The sequence below is a fragment of the Sminthopsis crassicaudata genome, chromosome 1 (genome assembly GCF_048593235.1).
Source record: "Sminthopsis crassicaudata isolate SCR6 chromosome 1, ASM4859323v1, whole genome shotgun sequence".
NCBI lineage: Eukaryota > Metazoa > Chordata > Mammalia > Dasyuromorphia > Dasyuridae > Sminthopsis > Sminthopsis crassicaudata.
The window spans coordinates 701,485,669-701,509,630 of record NC_133617.1 but is presented as its reverse complement, the minus strand read 5'-3'; the positions used below and the strand labels follow the sequence as shown (position 1 = coordinate 701,509,630).

General features: G+C 39.2%; 2 protein-coding genes across 5 annotated transcripts in view; one reads left to right on the top strand and one right to left on the bottom strand.

Moving 5' to 3' along the window:
• NR2C2 (nuclear receptor subfamily 2 group C member 2) overlaps positions 1 to 19,874 on the bottom strand; it is a 115,709-nt gene extending 95,835 nt beyond the window's left edge. The window contains exon 1 of one of the 4 annotated variants that reach the window (XM_074283836.1): positions 19,478 to 19,874. The gene's annotated coding sequence lies outside the window, so the exon portion shown is untranslated. The remainder of the gene's footprint in view (positions 1 to 19,477) is intronic. The other 3 variants (XM_074283832.1, XM_074283835.1, XM_074283837.1) reach the window with 3 other exon arrangements.
• Positions 17,998 to 23,050, top strand: LOC141551355 (uncharacterized). The gene is made up of 3 exons (XM_074282901.1): positions 17,998 to 18,168; positions 18,599 to 19,335; positions 21,433 to 23,050. The coding sequence occupies exons 1-3, from the start codon at positions 17,998 to 18,000 to the stop codon at positions 21,443 to 21,445; spliced, it is 921 nt and encodes a 306-aa protein (XP_074139002.1). The 3' UTR covers positions 21,446 to 23,050.
• Positions 23,051 to 23,962: the final 912 nt, after the last annotated feature.

Here is a 23,962-nt window from a genome sequence, read left to right as displayed (position 1 = left end):
CCAATAATTGCTTGTTGGGTTACATTATCTTTTTCTATTCTCCCTATTGGAAAAATTATTGACTAAAGTAAACCATATTAAGATATATATTACATATGCATATATATATTATAATTCAGATTCTAATCTTAAACTAACTATATATCACTCACACCTGTATGAACTAACAACTTAAATTCCTAACTTCTATTTTGTACGTGTTCCCTCCACCAAAACCTAATCATTGGCCAACTCTCTTATAGTGATATCATTATTCAACTATTCATACATGTTTGATTGGTGCTGTCTTTGATTTTTTCCCCCTCTCATATCTTTCACATGCAACCAGTTCTTAAATCTTATAGGAGCTACTTCTGAAATATTTTTGGTACATATTTTCTACGTTCTATTTCCAGTGTTTCTATATTATCACAAAAGCTCAGAGTTGGACAAGATGTCAGAGGCTCCACCTGGAGCATTGTAAAAAAGGGATTTTGCCATTTCCAATCTTTCTCCTTTTTAATCTTCCTTGAGGTTAGAGCCAATCATCTCATCGTCAACCCTGATCAAGGACCTTTACAGGCTTTCTGTTGCTAGTAAACAAAATTCAAACCTAATCCAGTATTCCTAGTTCCAGATAGACCATTCCAGCAGCCTTCCTCCCACTCTCCCACCAAACTATGCTATATTTATTACATCTCCATTTACTCAAGCAACATATTCACTCCATCTAAAATACTTTCCCTTCCATTCCTGGCTGTAGATATCTATATCTTTTCCCATAACAATTCAAATTCTGACCTATTTTTTCATGAAGCCTTGCCTGATCATCTCAGCTAGAAAGACCCTCTCCTTACTTTTAACTCCCATCTACACAATATTTCCATCAATATAATACAAGAAATTCAACTCGAAAACATTTATCAAATGCCTACTGTGTACAAAGCACTAGGATACAGGGGATAGACATCAAGACATATATACTGCTAAGGCTTTGACTCTTAAGGAACTTTCAAGCTACTAGAAGGAAGAATAAATATACAAATAACTACCACAAAAGGGAAAATGAAAACAATCTAAAGGAGAGAGCTTTAACTGCCATGAGAAATATGGAGAACATGCTGTGTTGTATTAGTTTTTTGTACATGTAATTTCTCTTACCTAATTGGTTATAAATCTCGGAACTCTGACACTCTGTACACTTCCTGACTAATGTAAAATATCTGATATACTATTTTGCATACAGTGAGTGATAAGATATTTAATTAATGGACTTAAAAGAGAAATTCTTCTATAGATCTGCACAAATAACAGAAACAATAAAAACAATGTTATAAGGCAACAGTTTCTCAAAGAAGCAAAATCTTTTCAGTAGAAAGTGCATTTGCTATATAGTTTTATAAATTACTCTTATGTTGTGGAAATAATCAATTCATTCTACAGCTATATATTTAATATGAAAGTAATTTTCCAGTTTAAGTATAAAATGAGGAAAGGATCTACTTACATAGCTGAGTGGAGAAAAATGCTCACCAAATTAATAAAATTTAAATCATCTTATATAAGTTAATTAACCAATTTAATAGAAAAAGGATCATAGTAAAAATGACAAAGTGAAAAGGCTTTGTCAACACAAAGGTAAACATTGACCTCAATGCATGGGGTGAGCCAAACTATTGTTTATAGTTTCATAATGAATTTCTTCAACATAGGAAAACAAACAAACAAAAATATAATCTAGTCTAATTACTTTTTAGGGATTTTTTCTTTTAAAAATTATCTTAGTAAGAAAAGGAATTAATCTTCTTCCCTCTTGTACTTCTCCCTTCTTTTCTCTAGTTGCCTTCTGCTAATGATAAGACACTTTCTTCACAAGGGTTACCCATAGGAATAAGCTGACCTTCCTTTCCCATGATTATGAATGATACTAATTTCAATGATGACTTTTCTGCCTCTAACATCAGCTACAGGCATTAACAGTAGCAACTCTAGAAGCAGTTTCAAAAATAAACAATGAATAAATAGGAAGATCCATCATCTAGGTGATTTTTTAAAAAGGGTAAACTTCTATCTATAGTTAAGTCTTTCAACAAACATGTTTAAACCTTTACCAACTGAGTAGACTACAGTAATTTCCACATTTATTTTCACATGTCACAAGTCTATTACATCATCTTATAAAAATAAAGGATAGAATATTCTTCCTCAAAAGGATCATTGTAGAGGCTGAAACTCTGAAAAGGTGTGCTTGAATTAGCCAGCAGAGCACTTAACGCTACCTATTTGATATGAGATAATGGCTCTATAAGTATATACTTAGATGATATGGTGATGTGATGGCTCTTCTCTTCATTGGCACTTGCTGGATGTGTGGTGGTGAGGTAATTGTAGGCAAGGATTGCAGGGCTGAGGGAGAGAGGTCAGGGTCACTTAGCGGCAGGACGAGGAGGAGAAGAGAGAGACTCCAGAATCCAGGATACATCTTTCCCCTCTGCTTGTCTGCATCCTTCACTTCTTTCTCTAAAGACCAAGAACTTAGACTGATCCTGTCTCTGATTGATGCTGCAGCCCTCCAGGGAGAAAGCCTGGACATTATATTTGTCATCCCACTGTGGACTAAGGACCTGCATGAAGCTCAATCGTAATATCAGTGATGAAGTCCCTGTGACCAGGAAGTAGGTTGAGTATTAAAATAGACAAGCAGAAAACTTTGTTAAGGGCTGAAATGGGTCAGATATTAGAAAAAGAACCTTCCCCCACCCCCCACCCTCACCCCAAGAGAGCTCTATAGAAAGCATATTTAGGTTAATAATGAGGCAAGGTTTGCTTGTAACTTGGAAGCAGATTGGTGGACTCTTGGATACATTGGAATGCATTTCCCCTTGGTTCTTTAAGGAAGGAATAGAGGCAGAAAATTGGAAACTAGTAGGAGATCAACTATGTGAATATTACAATGATAATGATCCTGATTCAGTCTCTAAGGAAACATTCTATATATACAGCATAATACAATTGGCCTTAAAGAATCCCACATGTTCTAAGAAAAAGAAAAGTTTTAAAGAGAACAGCCAGATGAGGAAACCTGAGGAGAAAGAAGATAAAATAGCCAAAAGGCATGGGGAGTTAAGTGAATTTGAAGGGGTTAGTGATTCTCACTCTCACTTCCCAGCTTCACCTCCCCCTATACCCAAGCAGGCTATTGACCCTCCCTCATCAACTTCACCTTCCTGGGAGGAATGGAGGAGGAGTAGGAAGGGCAGTGATATCATCAGCACCTCCCCCAGAGCAACTACCCCTATCTATGACTAGATTGCAAAAGGCACTACTTAAAGCCACAGAAGAATGGCAAAATACAGCTGATTTGAGAATAGAAATTTATCCTGTGATTCAGCAGCTTAACTCTTCAGATCAAGAAAAAAGAAGATACACTCCTTTTAGTCTAGAAATTATCAAAGACCTGAAAAAGGCTTGCTGCACTGTTTATGGGTCTATGTCATCTAATGTTAAGATGTTATTACAGAATTTGGCTTATGAAATTGTAACTCCTAGTAATTGGAAATCTACAACAAGGACATGCTTAGAACCTGGGCAAAACTTGTTGTGGCTTTCTGAGTACAGGGAACTCTGTAGGACACAAGCCCAATGAAATAGGCAGACTGGAATTAATACTCCAATCACCTGTGACCAACTAACAGGTGTAGGTCCTTATGCAGACACTTCACTACAGATTAATTACCCCATAGCAGAATATGAGCAAACTGCTTCTGCTGCTATCAAAGCATGGGGCACCCTTTTCAGGAAGGCAAGATAGAGGGGAAAAGCCTTTAAGAAAATAGAACAAGATCCAAATGAACCCTTTGCTGATTTTGTGGGACATCTGCAGACAGCTGTCATACAAACTATTGGTGAAAATGTAGCAACATAATGCAATAGAGGCTTCCATGGAGCATCAGAATGTACATTGATTCAGGGAAACAGGAAGGGGGCCCAGCCCCAGGGCCCAAGACAAAAATACTTGGGGCATGATGGCAGCTGATGCTACACGCAGTCTTTATAAGTTCAGTACTCAGACATGACCAATCAGCCAAGAAGCAACCTGATGGGAGAAAGGAGTTACAAGTGGGGAGAATAGAGTTGTATGGAGCTGGTACAACTGAGACACCCCCTGGAGAGATGAAATCTTTTCCTCTCCAGCCTCTGGATCCCTTGCCTCCAAGAACAGTAGGCTTGACCATTTCACTTCCTGTGAGTGCTTACAAAACAGTGTTCATACACACTGATGTGGGAAACTAGGGAATGTGTAGATAATATCCCAGTCACTAATACAGGTAGACAATGTGTGACTTATCAACCAGAAAAAGTAGTAGCATCATGTTTACTGATACAGACTCCTAATAGGCAATCTGGTGATAGTTGCCCATATTCTGACTCCAAGCAGCAGAATCCAGGAACATTCTGCACAGCAGCTGTTACAGCTAACCAACCATCCTATGCTCACTATCTATACAAATGGCATACCATTAGAAGGATGGATAGGCACACCGGTACAGATTGTACAGTCATTAGAGGTGCCAACTGGCCCAGTCACTGGCCAAAGATTAAGGCAAACACTTACATGTCTGGTGTAGGAGGATCAATAGTAGCTGAAGTTAGTGCTACTCCTTTGAGATGGACATATGAAGGTGAAACAGGAGTTTTTACTCCTTTTATAGTTGAAAAAATCCCCATCAATCTGTGGGGAAGAGACATTTTACAACAATTAGGATTACAAATGAGTACTTCGGTTTTTTAGGCAGGGTTGCTGTTGAAGGCCTGACAACACTTTCACCTGTTCCTATTCAATGGAAAACTGATATACCAGTGTGGCTAGAACAGTGGCCCTTAGCTAGTGATAAAATTAAGGTCTTATTAGATATAGTACAGGAGCAACTTGACCAAGGATACTTACAACCTTCTCTTAAGTCCATGTAATTCCCCTGTATTTGTTGTAAGAAAGAAATCTAGAAAATGGAGGATGTTGACCAAGTTAAGAAAAGTAAATGAACAGATGGAAACTATAGGACTCTTCAGCCTGGACTTCCATCTCCTACTCAGTTGCTGAGAGAATGGCTTCTTTGGGTTATAGACATTAAGGAATGTTTCAATTCTATCCCTCTAGGTAAGAAGGATATGAAAAGATTTGCCTTTTCAGAGCCCAGCATCAACTTAGCTGAGCATTATAAAAGAGATGAATGGACAGTTTTGCCACAGGGAATGAAAAATAGCCCTATTATGTGTCAAATGGGTGTTGCTGCTGCTCTTACTCCAGTAAGAAAAACATTTACAAAAGTTATGTTGTTACATTACATGGATGATATATTATAGTGTGCACCTGAGGAGCAAATGTTAGAAGCATACAAAAGACCATAGAAACACTAAGGAACTACAAATGGAATACAGCTCCAGAAAAAATTCAAAGATATGCTTCTTTTCAATATTTGGGATATGAAGTATACCCTAAGGTGCTTACAGTACAAAAGATTTCTTTAAGAACAGAAAATTTGACTTTAAATGACTTTCAGATATTGATAGGGGATATCCAATGGATGTGTCCAGTGTTAAGCTTGACTACCCATCAATTGCAACCATTATATGACATTTTAAGGGGGACAGACAGTGCTTTAAACTCACCACACCAGCTTACAAAAGAAGCTCAAGAGGCTTTGGGAGAAGTTGAATTGGCTTTATCCAATGTGGTTGAGTCACTCAAAAACCCTTGGAAATATCAGTTTTTGCTACACAAGAAGCACCCACAGCAGTCCTTCATCAAGGAGACAGTGTGATAGCATGGACGAACCTCCCAGCATAACCAGAACAAAGCCTTACTCCTTACTCAGTGCTTGTGGCTAGTATTTTATTACAGGCCATTAAGCGTACAGTTATCTCGGATAAGACTTGACAAGATATACATCTTTTATACCAATGCACAAATTAATGTATGCTGTGAAACAACCCCAGAGTGGCAAATTTTATAGGCCACGGCTCCAAATCTTATACACAGGTCCCCATTAAAGATAACCTGGCTATTACATAATTGGCAATGGATTCTTGAAGAAAAGGTTTCTAAAGTTCCTCTTGAAGGACTAACTATCTTTACAGATGTAGTCAAATAACATTTGTGCTGTATATTCTCGTGACTTAACTATAAAGAGTAGTCAGAAAGAACTCCTTTTCAGTCCACTCAGCAGAATGAACTGAATGCAATCATTCTAGCTCTTATTTATTATCCAGGAGATATAAATATAATATCTGATTTGGCCTGTTCAGTAGGTATAGTATAAAGAATTGCCACAGCCCAAATAAAAATTGTGGCTTCCAATATATATCAGCTCTTTAAGGAACTTCAAGAGCAAGTGAGAAAGCATCCAAGTAAGATTTATATCTTGCATGTCCATTCTCATAGTGAACTTCCAGGTCCTATTTTTGATGGTAATTCAAAGGCAGATAGCCTTCTAACTATGTTGGCTAATACTCCTTTATTTCAAGCAGCCCAAGAATCTCATTCTAAATATTATCAGGCTGCTAAAGTTTTACATTTGCAATTTGGGATAACAAAAGAGGAAGCTAGGAGCACAGTAAAAGCCTATACAGCTTGCATTCCTTTCCACACTCCTATGCTTTCTCCAGGGAAGAACCCTTGTGGTTTGAGACTCACTTTTGCAATAACAGCAGCAAAAGAGACAGCCCGAGTGGTCACTGAATTCCTTATACAAGCATTTGCAATTATGGGTGTGCCACCAGCAATAAAAACAGATAATGGATATGCATATACATCTAAACATTTTGCACACTTTTGTGCACAGTATAAGATTTTACACACCACTGGCATACCTTTTAATTCTTAAGGACAGGGAATAGCAGAGAGGAAAAACAGAGACATCAAAACATTCCTCCAAAAACAAAAGAAAGGGGAGCTACAGGTAACCCTAGAGAACTTCTAAATTTAAGTCTTTATACAATTAACTTCTTGATTTTTGGCAAAGATGCACTGGTTCCAGCAGACAGGTTTTATAACCCACTGGAAGGGCAGTGTCCAGTGCGAGCAGCTCCACTATCTTTAGATAATCACCAGATGATATGGAGAGATCCAGAAAGTGGTGAATGGAAGGGATCAGATAAGATAACTGCTTGGGGAAGAGGGTTTGCTTATATTTCTACAGATGGAGAAGGAATCAGATGGGTGCCAACAAGCCATATTCACCTCATCCAATGGAGACAGACTGAGCAGACCCTTGAAATGAAGGAGCAGACCCAATAAACATCAGGTGGTTCCATAGCTAGCTGACTGTGCCCACTAGTGAAAAACCATGGCAGTTTATAGCAATTGACTCATGAACATCAAAAATTGTTAATGAGACTGATGCAGGACTTGAAAACCCTCAGGAATCACTGGATTCTCGGACATGTGATGAGATTTGCAGGACTTCAGAAACTTGCAGGGATCATTGGATTCCCTGACACATGGAGTATGGATTGGTTTTGAACTATTTCTTGGTTGCTGAAGGAGGCGTATGTGTGATTGTTATTTACATACCCTCCTTCTAGGACTTCTGGAAATCTTTTAAAACACTATGTTGATTCATTTTGTTTATGTCACTTCTTGCATGTACAATTCATGTTTGTTATACACCACATTGAGCCTGTCCGGTTGTGGGGAGAATCATCACAGCCTGTGCATTATTGCTATGTGCTTGTGTAATACCTTCCATGCTGATGGGTTTGTGAATACCTGTTTCAAGTAAGACCTCCAGCCCAGAAACCCACTAACAATATCTGGCTTGACTCCCCACTTCCCTTTGGTGTTTTCACCTTCTTTCCTGAGAAGTCAGGGAGGACATGACCACCTTCTTTTTGGGGTTCTCACCTCCCTGAGAAGTCAGGGAAGGCGTGACCACCTGTGTTCTAAAACAAAAGAAAGCAGGAAATGTAGAGGACTGAAACTTTGAATCAGACAGCAGAGCACTTAAGGCTAATTACACATTCAATGTGAAATAATGGCTCTATAAGTATATACTTGAGATTGTGATGTGGTGGCTCTTCTCACCATTGGTACTTGCTGAATGTTTGGTGGTGAGGTAATCCTAGGCAAGTATTAGAGGGTTGTGGGAAAGAAGTCAGGGTCACTTGGCTGCAGGATGAGGAGGAGAGAGGCTGAAGATTCTGGACTTCAGAATCCAGGATACATCTTTGGCAAGTCTTAGGGCAGCTTGCCTGCCTTCTTCACTTCTCCTTCTAAAGACCAAGGACTTTGATTGTTTCTGACTCTTACTGATCCTGAGGCTCTCCAGGGAGCTAGCCCAGACAATATAGACCATGATGGATAAAATAAAACATAATACTAGGGGGTACGATTAAAAAAGAAAGAATGGAGTCAGTTCTCCATCGAGAGCCTCCAAAAGAAGGTAGAATGTTGACACTGATAATAGTAGCCACTGACTTTCAGAGGTTTTCTTCAATGCCTGGAAAATATAAGAATATGGGAGATAGAGAAATCTCAAAGTAAAGACAGACAGATCAGGCAAGCAGTTTCTATAGAAACTGGTAAAGGTGACAGATACTTTCTTGAACTCCCTAAAATGCAAACACTTTTAAGTAGACTCTTAATTCTATGCAGATTTGAAAACCACACTTTTGCAGAAAAAAAGGGATAGATTTCCTTAATTGCTCTAGCAGCTAAACAAAGGTAGAGGGGTGAGAAGTATCTGGGAAATAACTATCCTTCATTCCCTAGATTTTCATGGAGACATTTAATACTGCACTATTAGACTGAGATCAAAGGTGCAAAAAATCAATATTGGCCACATAATAAAGCAAAAAGGAATCAGAGAAAATTGTGGGAGAAGCCCACTTGAAGATATTTTACCCTTCTTCCATTTGTAGAAGTTCCTGATTCTTTTAAGCTGGAAAGGCTTTCAAAGAAGGTCAGATAATGCACTGACTGAATAGGTGTGGATGGAGGACCAGCCTAGACAGAGGCTTTTTTAGCCAGAACAGCATCCAACAACCATTAGCTAAGAGAGAGATGTGGGAATGCTATGCTCTGACAATAGTGGAGAGAATATCTCACTTATACTCATGAAATAATAAATGCATCTATTTTTACATACAAGGAGAATACTGTTGAGAAGTGTACTTATCTATCAAAACTGGTACCAACCTTGCTATTATGGGTAAATTTTGTCAGGAAAAAAGATTTAGATATCTATGCATCAGGTAATCTAAAATTCTATGAATATTTCATAAGAAATAAACTGAGGCTAGTAAAAGATACTTTTATCTCAATATCAAAGTATTTGGTCACCCTCATGGGTCTGTGAGCAAACAAGTGGTTTGGGACTTAACTCTTTTCAACTGATACCAAAATACTTATTTGGATAAAATTTGTCAGTGTAGCAATGGGATTGTAAAAGTCAAGCAAAATAAATAAATAAATAAATAAATAAATATGTAAGCAAGGGCTCATTAAAAAAATTTTTTTTATTCATTTTAAACTTAAATACAAAGACAAAAAAAATTCCACTTACATAGCACAACATAAAGATAGGATTCGATTTAAAACCATGAATTTCCATTTCAGATGGTTTACTTTTTTTAAAAAAATTACATAACAAATATTATACCTTGTTTTCAAAATTATTCTGCTTTTCTGTGCTTAAGTTTTCTTCTCTGTTGTACACTTTTCTCCCTCCGTCCTTCTTCACCCCATCCCAGAGAAAGCTACAAATAAACATATATGTGTGTGTATATATATATACATAAATACATATATATACATAAATACACACACACATACATATATCATACTATACATCTATTTATCAGTTCTTTCTCCAGAGGTAGATAGCATCTTCTTCATTAGTCCTTTGTAGCTGGCTTCAATATTTATGATACTCAAGATGAATCAGCCATTCAAATTTGTTCTTAGGACAAAATTTTTATTACTATATATGTTTACTTGGTATTATTCATTTCTTTTCATTATTTCATGCAAGTCTTTTCATGTTTTTCTTTTTTTTTTTTCCCCTCTGAGGCTGGGGTTACGTGACTAGCCCAGGGTCACACAGCTAGAAAGTGTTAAGTGTCTGAGACCAGATTTGAACTTGGGTCCTCTTGAATTTAAGGCTGGTGTTTTATCCACTACGCCACCTAGTGGCCCCTTTTCATGTTTTTCTAAACTCAACCAGTCTGTCATTTCTTATAGTTCAGTTGTATTCCATCAAAATCACTTAATCACTTTAGCCATTGCTAATTGAAAGACGGCAATCATTTTAGTTAATCTAATTGTTTATTTTCTGTTCATAAACTTATTTAAAGCATTTTATACAATTATATATAGTGTGAATGGCTCATAAATTTGATGAAGTTTTTTATATATTTGAGAAAGGAGACCTTTATCTGAGAGACTGAAATTTTTTCCCCGGAATTTTCTGCTTTCCTTCTAACCTTGGCTACATTAATTTTATTTATATACAAACTTAAAAAAAAAATAAATTACCGGTTTTACATCTGACAATGGTCTTGTTTATATATAAAATTGTTCCCCTATCCAAAAATCTACTAGGTAATATGTTCCATGTCCTCCTAATTTTCTTGTGATATCTCCCTTTATATCTAGATCATATATTTACTTTGTCTTTGTAAGTGGTTTAAGATACATTTTATGTCCAATAACTGTTGGACTACTTTCCAGCTTTCCCAACAATTTTCACCAAATAATGAAATCTTATCCTTCAACCTTAAAATTTTTACATTTGTCAAACACAAGGTTACTATAATCATTTACTACTGTAAATGTGTACTCTGAGCTATCTTTCTGTTCTTAGCCAGTGCCAGATGGTTTTGATAATTAGGACTTATTTTTAATGTGAATAGAACTGAGAGCTTTCATTACCAACTATTCTGTTTTCATTGTGACACAGCAACTGTTGGGGATGAAGGAACCTCTGAGAATATATAGTCCACTCTTTCCCTGTTAAGAGGAAGTGACAACTAGGAGCCAAGAGGCTGGAATCCAATCTTCCCCAGGCCTAAGTCTGTTCCAAATGCCACAAATAAGTTCCTCTTATATTCAAGTTATTAAAAGCCTATTATGTTCATGTGTTGTTATAAGACATGACCATTAGAGCTTTAAAACTCTAAAAGAAAATAAAAAGAATTTTTTCCAATTACATGTAATAATAGTTTTCATCATTCACTTTTTAAAAGATTTTGAGTTCCAACTTTTTCTCCCTCCTTCTTTCCCCTTCCCTTACCCCAAGATAGCAAGAAATCTGATAAAGGTAATACATGTACAATCATGCTAAACATGTTTCCAAATTAGTTATGTTGTATAAGAATCAAAACAGAAGAGAAAAACTACAAAGAAAAAAATAAAAGTGAAAATAGTATATGTAGCATATCTTCTTCTTTTTTTTTTTTTTTCCTGAAGCTGGGGCCACGTGACTTGCCCAGGATGTTAAGTGTCTGAGACCAAACTTGAACTCCGGTCCTCCTGAATTCAGGGCTGGTGCTCTATCCCCTGCGCCACCTAGTTGCCCCCATAGCATATCTTCTTAAAACATTTTTCAGCTGAGCAAGTAAATGGTACTTTAATCAGGTTTTACTATGTCCATACAGTGTATGTAGCACATGGTGATGTGACATAAGAAATAGTTACATTTGCTTGCAGAATGACAAAAAAATTACAATTGTTTGGAATGTTATGATTATGAGTTTCATAAACATTTATTTTAACTAAGTAGGGAAGATCTACCATATTCCCTTTTTATAGTAAAGAAATTGAGAATTATGTAATAATAAACAGCATTTTATATAAAGAACTTTGAGGCCTGTAAAGCATTTTAGATGTCATTTGCCCTTCATAACATTGAGATAAGAGGTATCATCCCCATTTTACAAATGAGAAAACTGAGGCTTAAAGAAAAGTGAGTTGCCCAGAATTACACAGCCAGCAAGCATCTTAGGGAGGATTTGAATGACAAATACAACATTTTTTTTACCATGTTCCCTGGTTACTTAGAGTACCTAATCAAGTAAATAATAGTCTAGTGTCACAGAAAGGAAGAAAAAAATTAAGTTTACAATGATCATAACATCACAATAAATTTTTCATCTTTGAAACGGCTACAGAATCAGTGATCTAGCCTGCTTATTCAGTTTAACTATGCTATCTCAGTAGCACTATGTTCAGGATCCATAGTCTCTAATAAAAATAAACAAGTCCTAAGACAAGGATGCTTCTATCTTCACTGATGGCAACCAATGAACAATTTCTCACAACTGTAACAAACTAATTTAAATCATCTAATATACCTAAACTGTATTGTTCATATTTAATTAACATTCAGTTATATGTCTTCTTGGGAATTTCTACTCTATGCAAGCATATTTAGTAATAACAAAGCAGTTTACTTTGTTTTTACTTAAAGAAAAATTTGAGATCAGTATCTTGCATGAATTATAAAAAATGAGGAAAACACTTTACGTTTAAAAAAGCACTTAATTTCATTAAAAGTATTTGCAAAATTCTGGGTGACTCAAAGGACAATAGATAGATGAATAGTAGATAGGTATAGATTGCAAAATACAATTAAATATTATGCTAAGCACTGGGCATACAAAGAGTGGTATGACAATTTAGGTAATCAATAGATGGAGGCACAAGAATTAAGGGGGAATCAAGAAAGGCTTCCTACAGAGGGTAGGATGTTAACTGAGACCTCAAGGAATTATGGAAAACCAGGAAGCAGAGATGAGGAAAGTGAGACTTCTAGGCTTAGGAGACAGTCAAGGAAAATGCCAGGAGTTAAGAGATGGACTATTTTATTTGAGGCACTGAAAGGAGGCCCATATCAGTGGATCAAATAATTCATAAATAGAGAATATGAGGTCTAAGAAGACTGGAAAAGAATAAGGCAGATGATAAAAGGGCTTTGAATGCTAAACAGGATTCTATATTTCATCTTAGAGCTAAAAGGGAGCCAATGGTGGTTATTGAAGAGGGGAGTAACATAGTTAGATCCATGCTTTAGAAGGACTCCAAGAGAGAAGAGGTTTGTGGTAGGCTGACAAGGTTATTCTAACAGTCCAGAACTGAAGTAATGAGGACCTGGTGCATCAGGATGGAGAAAGCATCAAAGAGGACATATATGAGATACATTGTGAAGAAAAATCAACAGGGCTTGGCAACATTTTAGATAAGGAGAAGAATGAAAAGTTTTAAGGTAACACCTAAGTTCTGAACCTGGGCAGCTAGAAGAATGGTAATTACTCAAAAGTAATAAGGAAATTAGGAAGAAGGGAAGATTTGGGGAAAAAGAAAATAAATTTTGTTTTGGACATGTTGACTTTTAAGATGTCAATGGGATTTCCTGGAGATATTTAATAGTGACCTAAAGTGTGATTCTGGAAGTCAATTAAAGCATCAGAGCTGGATGCATAGTTGTAACAATTATTACTATTAGAGATGATCATTGAACCCATGGAAACCGATGAGATCACCAAGTGCAAAGAAGCCAAATCAGGCCACAAATCTCTATAATTAGCATAAAATTTGGCCCATAATAGACACTTAAATGCTTACTGTTTGTCTAGGGTCACATAGTCCATATCAGGAGAACATGAAGGAGCCATGCTGCCCTTCAAACAACAATTACAACTGGTATTTAGACAACTAAGATTTACTGAGCCCTTTAGTCAAAAATCTAATGGAAGATTCTGGTGAAAAGGGAAAATACAGGAGACAGAAATACTCAATGACCATTTTTTTTTTTTTTAAGAACTTCTTGACGTCAATAACTCATTATGTTATTTCAAATATTGTGATTGTTAGTGCCTTTTCATGACCCTCTTTATAAACATTAAATATAAGTAATGTAATCATTAACAGTCATGAAAAGGAAAAAAAGGAACCTTAATTTTTATATTTGAAATTTTTACATATTTTGTTTTTGTTATATTCAAATTATTAAAAATAAAGTTAAAAACAGGATGAGATTTTCAAGAATTTATCTTGTCTAACTCCCTTATTATTCTATAAACAAAAAAAGTGGTCTAGATAGTTATCTTAAAACCACCTTTAAATGCAATTACTTTAATCATAATTGTATAATTTGAAAGCCTGGTTTATGTAACCAGTGGAGTGGTTATTCCTGTTTATATTGTGTCAGGTATCACATGCTTATTGAGACAAATGATAAAATAATCTACAAAGTGAAATATGGAGGGAAAAGGATGCTAAACATATTTAAAATAGATAGCTTCTGAAAAGTTAAATGAGCAAAACCAGAACACTATACAACAGTAACAGCAACACTGTAAAGATAATCAAATCAACTTAGCTACTCTAATCAAGACAATGACCCAAGACAATTCCAAAGGACCCATGATGAAAAATGCTATTTACCACCAAAACTGATGAATTTTGAATGCAAATTGAAGCATGATTTAAAACAACAACAAAAAAACCCAACAAAACACTCTATTATTATTATTGCTTTGTGCTTTCTTTTGCAATATAGAAAATATGGAAAGATGTTTTGATATGACTTCACATGCATAACTGATATCAAATTGCTTGCATTTTCAAAAATGAGAGGTGGAAGAGAATTGAAATTCAAAATTTAAAAAAATATATATTGTTAATTTTTTTACATGTAATTGCAAAGTATTTAACAATTATATATATATATATATATATTCCACCCCCACCCCCATCCCCAAAGAAAACAATCCTTGGGGCAAGCTATATAACATCTTGCTCAGGTCTAAGGTTTGGGGAATAAAGTCAAAAACCCAAAGAATTTTATAGGTACCAAAGGCCTTGGAGATTTTCTAATTCAGGAGTTCTTAAATTGAGGTTGGAAATCTCACGTATTAAAAATATATATATATTTTAGCACCATTTCAATATAATTGATTTTCTTTGTAATCCTGTGTATTTTATTCTATGCATTTAAAAATGTTACTATGAGGAGACTGCCTAGCCAGACCAAGACAAAAAAAAAAAAAAAAAAAAAAAGTTAAGAATCAGTAATCTAATTCAGCCTCCTTTGTTTGACATAAGAAATAACAGGTGAAAGTGGTAAAGTGACTCACCCAGGGACACACTTGAGTTCTTTTGTTACAAAACAAATTCAGTTAGCCAAATAAACCAAGGCCAATTCAAAATTGGACTGTAGGAAAATTTTTTTAAATATCACAATAATTTCATTTTTATTTATAAGAAACAAGATTTGTGCTGTACCATTTCAATAAAACTGTGAATTTATTACTTTCTTTAAAAGAACCTCTATTTTCTAAAATATTTTGTAATGTGATTTTTGTATGATGATAGATATGATTTTGCAAGTTAAGACAAATCTGATTAAAAAATATAACAACAAATTACAGCTTCAGATTACAGCAGATATATCCTTAAAGACAAAATCTACATTTGCAGTTTCAAATAATAAGCTCTGAAGTCCTTAAAGTGAAGACAACTTTTCATGAGTTGGGAAAGGGTCACAACTTTTTATACAAGCATCAGGACTGAATGGAGGGATGTACCCTTTATTTCCAGCTATTCTTACACTGAACTTTGTGGACCAATAAAAAAAAAAAAGTCCCAACAATCATAAAGAATAGCTCTTTCTCTTGTGGTTTAAAAGTTTTGTTTTCCCTGTGCCAGTCTAATCTCATTGGATGGAGAATAAAACCCAGATGTTTTAAGAAAGATGCATTATAACCTAGTATTGTTTCTACAAGTGAAAGTGATATACTATTTGTATCATAAACTATCAACTAATATTATTCAAATGTAAATTTGTTCACTTGTTTCTTGTTATCTTGTATTGAAATGAGGAAAAACAAATATAAATTTAGATTTATAGATTTCCTGACCACCCTCTGCCTCAAGGAAGAGTTAAGTCATACTGGATCCATCTCCAGCTGACTTCTACAACAACAAAAATCAGTATGTAAAACAGAAATGAGTAATTTTGCTATGCCAATTCATCAAGGATCTGTAATTGTGCTACAATCAATTACAAATTATGAACTACAGCTATCCCTCTAAGAAACTCTCCTCTCTCTCTTCTCTCCCTTCCCTCACTACCTATATGATCATAGGTCACTTTGAATAGGAAGGGACCTTAGCTAGGCCATATAATCTAACCTCCTAATGTTGTATAGTTCAGAGGAGTGATTCAATTATGGTAGAAGGTGCAGTCAGGATTCAAAATGCAGGTTGTCAGATCTAATCCTGTGCTCTTCATTGTTCTATTCTGCCTCTTTCATATGATTTAAAATCTTTACTCCATACTGGTAGTCAATTTGTAGAAAACAAGATAGGGAGCATAGCATACCTATGCTGGCATCTCTCAGATGCAGTTTAACCAGGCCAGACCCAAAATTTAGGTTAGATTTTTTTTTCCTGACAGGTACTGGCAGCTGATCTGTGAAGAACTAATCCTTCTTGCCAAGAACAACTCGTCTTTATGCATGTTTGATCTCATCTCATTGGCTCCATCTTCTTCAGACTGATCTCACAATTATCCCTGTTCTAATGTTTATCTTCAATCTCTCTCTATTGGCACAAAACATCCTTTAAAAAATCTTCACTGGATCATATTATCCTTTTGAATTATGATTCTTTCTATAGCTCTTTTTAAACACAGCTAAATTCTCTTACAAAAGCTCTTTGTACATTGCCTACTTCTTTTCCTACTCAATTCTTAATCATTTAAAGTCTAGCTTTTGATCTCACATTACAATAAAAATGCTCTCTTCATAAACAGCATTGATTTAATAATTACCATATCATACGGCCTTTCCCCAATAGTTACTCTTAATTTTTTTGGTAGCATGAAATGGGAGTCCACTGCCTTGAAGACTGAGCAAAAAAAAACCCCATCTTCCATAAGATTTTCCTAATTTTAATTTTCCTGTCGTCTATTTTCAGTTTATCCCATATAGTTTATTTGTAGTTGTTGGCATGTTATCTCTTCTATTAGATTGAGAGAAGGGGCTGTCTTTTACCTTTCTTTGCGTCCCCAGTGCTTAGCACCAGGCACTTACTAAATATTTGCCGATTGCTGGTTGGTCCTGTCTGTCATTGGGTTTGCACTGAATTATCAACAATGCTTCTTGCAATACTAGCTTTTATTTCTATTGCATTTTAAAATTTTACAAATTATTTTTTCTACAATGATCCCTAGAACAAATAAAAACTCTTTGAAATAGATTCCCAGCTACTGACAGATTTTGCAAAACGTTGAAAGCTCAGATTTAAATTCAGAAACACCACATCTAAATGAAATGCTCTTCTTTATAAACTTCTGAGAGTCAACTCTTCTGTTTATTGGTTTTGACTGAGAATAGCACTGGTTCCAACTTTCTAAGATTTTGAACTACACAATCACAGATTTAAAATTTGAACGGCTCAAAGAGGTCATCTATACAACGCCCTCATTTTAGAGGTGGGAAAACGGAGGCCCAGAAAGGTAAGAGGGCCTATCCTGGGTCACTAAGTAGCTTGTGTGATAGAGGAGACTAGTTTCTCTGACTCCAAGTCCTGTATGCTTTTCACTAGGCCAAACAGAACTGCAGAACACTGAAAAAAGACCAAAACAGGGAAGCTCTTTGGAGAGCAAACTCCCAGAATGTAGGGCTCCAAGGTTCTGTCTCAAGAGAGAACAGGGAAACTCTAACTATCCTCACTATTTTTGGAATGACAAACCACCACTTAAAGCCTGAGAACAGGCTCCAGGAGAGGAGGGAAGGGTCCTGTAATCAACGGAAGATTCAATGAATTAGGTTTTGGTCTTTAACACTAAACTGCAAACTGTTTGTCTTGACAAACTATAATCACCGATCGATCACCAGTTGTCATTTCACTAAATGTTTCCACACTTTACTTGGTTTCACAATAACTTACAAGTAAACCTTCCGTGTAAGACTTATACCAGACCTGGAAGTTTGCTTCCTCTCAGGGTCCCTAAAATGCACGGCCCAACTTGCAGCCTCATGCGAGACAACACATCCAGACTCATCGGAATGCGCCCAACCAGTCAGCTTCCCAATGAGACAAGCCCAGAGCAGGGACAAGGTGCCTGGAGACGATGCCAGAACCACAGCCGCCTCTCCAACCCCACGTCCAGGACATCTTTCCCGGTAACAGGTGGTTGCCAATCCAGTCACACCCATAAAAAAGCGCGAGGGCTGGGGAGAGAAGTCTCCTCGATTAGTGGGCAAAAGGAGAAAGGGACCTTGTTAAGTGGAGCTCCTCTGCAGGGTCGGAAGCCGGGAGTGTAACAAAGATCTCTTTTCTCAGTCTCTGCGAACCGCCAGGCTTAGAGCAGGCCGGGCCGGGCCACCCATCACCAGCCCCTGCCCCTCAGGGAGCTTCTTGTTTAGCAAGAGACACCTAGGGCACACAGAAAGACCCCGCCCCCAAAGCCACGCGCGGGATACATTAGGAAACAACAGAGAAGGTTCAGAATCGACACACATCAGGAACAAACATCAGGCTGACAGCGCGAACCCTGAGGACCAGAAGACTTCGAGGGCGGGAATACCATGAGGGACCTGCTTCTTCCCACAGGCGCGCCTCTACGTGGTCCGGGAGCACCGCTGCACGCGCACCGAACGTCGCCACCTCCCCGCCCCCACACGCGCCCCTCACTGCCCCCAGCACGTTCTGTCCCACGCGGTGCGAGAAGCCAGAAATCCCCGGCCTCCCCGCATCCTGCTTGACCCGCCCACCCCTCCGCCCGAGGCCAATCAGCTGCACCCAGGGCGGGGGAGGTATGGGCACCTGCCGCTCCCCTCCTTCAGGAGAGCCGCGATTGGCCCGTCACGCTGCCGGTCACACTCGAGCGCCCCGCCTCCCTCCCGCTTCTCTCTCCTGCCCGGCCGCCTCTCCCGCCCTTTACAAATCGGCGGCAGGGCCGCCTACCCCCAGGCCGGTTCTAGGCGTGGGAGCACGCCGGGGGCGAACGGCAGCGGGGCGCAGGCGGGCGGGAGGCGGGGGCGGGGAGCCACACACCCCAGAAGCCATCTCCGCCGAGGACAAGATGGCGGTGCTGGCGGAGGGCCAAGTGTGAGGCGGAGCCGCGGCCATTCCCCCGGCAGTGCCCACCCCCCGCGCCGGCCCGGCCTGGCCGCAGCGACACTACCGCTTGGCCCGGGCCCGGCCCGGTTGCGGGCCGGCGGGCGAGGCCTCGGCGGGAACGAGCAGCAGCCACCCAGCCCACCAGACCAGGCGCGGGCCGGCCCACTATGCAAAGCGGCGGCGGCCGCCGCCCGCCCGCCCGTCCGTCCGCCCGCCCCGTGGCAAAGGTAAAGGGGTCGGGTTCAACCGCCGCCGTCGCCGCCTCCATCTTCCAGCGCGGGGCGGCCCCGGCCGAGAGCCCTCCCCTCCCCTCTCCGCCGCCAGCGGCCTCGGCCGAGCCGAGCCGCGCCACCGACCCCGACCGTTTACCTCAGGATTTGGCGCCAAAGCGGCTTCGAATCTGACCCCGAAGCTGGTCCCGTGTCTGCGGCGGGGGCGGGCGGCGGGCGGTACGGAGGGCTGGGGAAGCCGCGTCCCGCGGGCGGCGGGCGGGCAGGCGAGGGACGCCGGGGGGAGCAGCTTCTCTTGGCCGCGGGGAGCGGGCCGCCGCGGGGGAGTGCCGGGCTGGGGGGGGGCGGAGGCTCGGCCGAAGCTCGGGAGGGGGGGGTTTGTTATTGTTTTTGTCAGTGAAAGGTCAGAGTTCGTGACCCCGGTGCCGCCGCCGCCGCCCGCCCGCGCGCTGGGAGGAGGAGGGTGAATGTTCTTCTTCCTCTTCCCACCGCCAGCCTCGCTCCGGCCGCGGGGGGCGGGCGAGCACGGGATTGGCTGAGGCGCGCACACTCACACCGGAACGTTCCGGCGCTGGCGTTCCATCCGGCCGGACGGCTCGGGCGTGGACGCTCCCTCCTCCCGACGGCGGCGGCCTTCGGGCCAGGCTTGCCGGGCGGCGGGGCGGGGGCGGCGCGGACTCGCGAGGAGTGGGCATGGGCCCGGGCGGACTACGGCGCCGCTGGGGATACGCTAGTGTTCCGGGCTTGCTCCCGAGCAGGTAAGTAGGCCTAGACCCCCATTCTCGGCGCCGGGCTTCTTCCCCGGGAGGGTTGGGGATGGCACATCTCCATGTCGAGGCAGACGTGCGTGTTCTCGCGTAGATGGGGGTGCAGCGGCATCCTTGGAGGAAGGGGCGAGTCTGTGCATCCTCTTAGACCCAAGCTGTGATGCCGAGGGGCCCTCGAGCCCCCAGTCCAGTCTCTGTGCACACCCCCTCTTCCGCGCAGCATATTTCTCCGAAAATTTTTGAGCGTTTTAAGTTCTCTTGTCTGGAGGGATCGACGGGCCGGAGAAGTGGTGGATCGAACACTAGGCCTGAAGTCGGGAAGAGTGATCTGGCTGCATGGCCTTGGACCAGCGCCATCACGGCGGCTTCTCCCGATTTCCTCATCAGTAAAATGGGGAGAATAGTACTCCCTGCTTCACCGACTTAAATAGTTGATCCAAATGGGAGCATGGTGGTTGTTATTGCAGTTTGCTTGTTGTGTCTTAATTGTAAACTCCTTGAGGGCATGGACCGCTTTGATCGAGTTTGTATGCGTGTCCAGCAATTTAAGCACAGTTCCTGGCAATAGCAGATGCTTAATAACTTTGCTTAAGTGCCACACATCTGTTATGAAACATTTATAGCCAAACTTGGGTGGCAAAGTTGCAGTACATACTGTGTGTTAAAGCCCCAAGGCAAGACAATTTCCCAGGGTTTAGGCAGCTCTCAGAGGACAGAGGAACACCTGGTTGGCAAGGTTTCCTCATCAAGGAATTGCCTCTATCAGTAAAATCAGAGGCCCAGTTCCTGAGACAGGTTCCAAATAAGAAGTATGACAGTTCTGTTAATGTTGCATTATCAAGATCTGAATCTAACCTCTTAATCAGTTGTTTTTTTCTTCCAAACTTTTAAATATAGTTGATATTTTTGACTTTTATTTTAGGTTAGGTTAAATCCCTTTGGGGATTAGCCCTTTCTTTTTCCCATTCCATACCAACGGAAAGAGACTTTTTCTGCCAATTAATGTTATTTGGTTAGCCTCTCATCCAGATAAATATTCCCATCTTTAAAAATATATATACTATTTCGTTGCACAGCCTTATTAATTTCAAAATAATATATTTAAAAATATAATTAAAATAATTTCAAATTGAGGGATGTATTTTTTTTTGAGACTGGTATTTCTCATGAAAAATTAAAGTTGTAAAGGATGCTATACACCACCTTGCTCAGCCCTCTGAAGCTTAAGTCCCTTCTATATAGTGTCCCCCAAAAAACTTGAGGGAAGTTTTAATAACTGAAGAATTATAAATGCTATAAAACTAATAATTACAATTTTTCCCTGTAGATCTTCTGATTGAAGATGGCATACATTGAAGAAAAAGTCAACTGTGTTCTCTGGTTAGCTGAACTCAAGTCCACAACAGCAGTAAGAAGAAAATTTGCCTCTCATTATAAGAGGGAAGCTCCCCACAGAAATTTAATTAACAACTGGATGAAGAAGTTCAAGGAAACCGGCTCAATTCTTGATAAGCCAAGGTCTGGGAGACGCAGAGCAAGTGAGGAGACTGTGGCTGAAATTGAAAGGGCATTTGAACAGAATCCCCAAAAATCAGTGCGCCGGGTATCTGCCGAATTAAACATTCCAAAGACAACTGTGCACAGGATATTAACTGTGAAGCTACACAAGTATGCTTACAAGGTTACAACTATACAGATGCTGCAAGAAGAGGATTACTATGCAAGGTTAGATTTCTGTCAAGTGATGAAATCAAAAATTGAAAATTCTAGGGACCTTCTGGACAAATTGACCTTTTCTGATGCAGCCGTTTTTCATATAAGTGGCATAGTTAACCGTCATAATTGTCGTATTTGGGGTACAGAAAAGCCTCAGGAAGTCTGGCAGCATGAGACAGATTCTCCCAAAGTTAATGTTTGGTGTGCCATCAGGAAGACATGCATTATTGGCCCTTTCTTTTTTGAAGAGTCTGCAGTTAGTGGCGAATCTTATTTAGCAATGCTTCAGAATTTTTTCATTCCTGAGCTGCAGAGATTACATCTGTTAAATAGCACCATCTTGCAACATGATGGACCACCTTGTTACCATACATTACCTGTGCAACAGTTTCTGGATGATACATTCCCAGATCAGTGGATTGGTAGAGGAGGTCCTCTTGATTGGCCACCTCAGTCACCAGATCTGTCTCCTTTAGACTTTTTCTTGTGGGGTTATGTCAAAACTGTTGTGTATGCATCAAAACCTTGTTCTTTGGATGATCTTAAGGCAAGGATTACAAATGCAATTCTCTCAGTCACTGAACAGCAGCTGATGAAAGTTTTCACAAAGTTTGAAAATCGATTGGAGCAATGTATTGCACAAGATGGTGGTTATATTGAATTTTAATAAGCATCAGTATTTTAATGTTGTAAATACATTTTCAGTTTTTTTTGTAAGTATGTGGCATGTATACTTCTGAAGCTATTAAAGCTTAGAACAGCTCTAAGGTTTCTGGGACAACCTTGTATAATACCTCTTGCATGATGAATCATCCTGTACTTCCTGGCTGTATCAATGAACTCATTAGACTTATCTATGTTAACCTCCCTTTTATCTTGGGTCTTCTCACCTGTGATCTAGAAAATAGGCTAATCCTTTTCTTTAAAACTTTTAAATATTTGAAGACCCCTATCATGTGCTCATAATTTGTTTTTATTATGTAATTTTGTGTTAAATTGGCTTTTCAACAGCCTGAGCAATGAAATACATTCATTTGTACCATTTTATATATTTTAATTAGGTAAAAACTAAAACATGTTTCATTTTGATTTGGGTACTTAAATAGGTAATAGCTCATGCTTTTGTGTGGGGTTGGTTTGCATATGTGTATATACTATTGATATGTGGATGTAATTATAGCCTTTCTATTTGTTTACATAATAAACCTTAAGAAATTTGTATTAACCGATTTCTCTTGTAAAAGATGGTGGTGTCTATTAGTGAGGGTCTTTGTTCATTCTCATTTCCCTTGTTGAATATGTTAAAGTGCACCATCATAAATTCCAAGGAGTCTTTCCACTAGAATTGTAAGTACAAAAACTTAATATAAAGTTCTTACTTGTTTTCTGTGAATAAATCCTAGTGAGTTGGCAGATATTCCCTGATTGCTACATCAATTTGTCTGAAACTATCCTGGACTCCTCAGATGGTTATATAGCAATTTCATAGGGGAAGTTGCTGTGTGAGTGCTAGTGCTCTAAATTTAAAGCAAGTAGAGTTGGGATTTACTTTGTACTGACTGACAGTATAGGGGAAAGGGTTCTGGAAGGCTTTCATAGAGAAGGCTTGTATATTCAGGCTTCTTGTGATTTCAATTTGGCAAAAGGCAATGCTTCTCAAAGTTGAGTGTGGGGTATGTGAGAAGGGGAAATCAAGACCAATCACATCTGTAGTATTGGAGTAATGCTGCAGACAGACTCAAGAAAGAGTACAAAAATATAATGAATGATGATGGGATCCTTATTTGATGTACCCTGTTAAATGTAAAAATATGAGGCTCAAACCAAATTACAATGTAATTGGGAAATTTATTGAACAAAATAGAGCTTCAATCCACTCCCCAACCTCCTTTGTCTTTCAGGGCATTGCAACTTTTCTTTTGGCTTTACTACATTTAGACTTCCATAATTCTAAATTTGGTGTTAGGTTGTTACTGTTGTTACTACCTAGATATTCATCTTAATCTTTTACTGATTATATCTTAAACTCAGTGACCTAATAATCCAAGCAGCTCTGAAATTACATTCTCTCAAGATCTTTGTCTGCAGTTCTCCAACACTCTTAGGCCAGTAGTGCTCAAACTTTCTAGTCTTTGGATACG

Coding starts and splice junctions, on each gene's coding strand:
- LOC141551355 (XM_074282901.1), top strand. CDS start 17,998: ATGCACGGCCCAACTTGCAGCCTCATGCGAGACAACACATCCAGACTC. Junction 18,169..18,598: donor CGTCCAGGACATCTTTCCCG/GTAACAGGTGGT, acceptor TTCTTCCCACAG/GCGCGCCTCTACGTGGTCCG.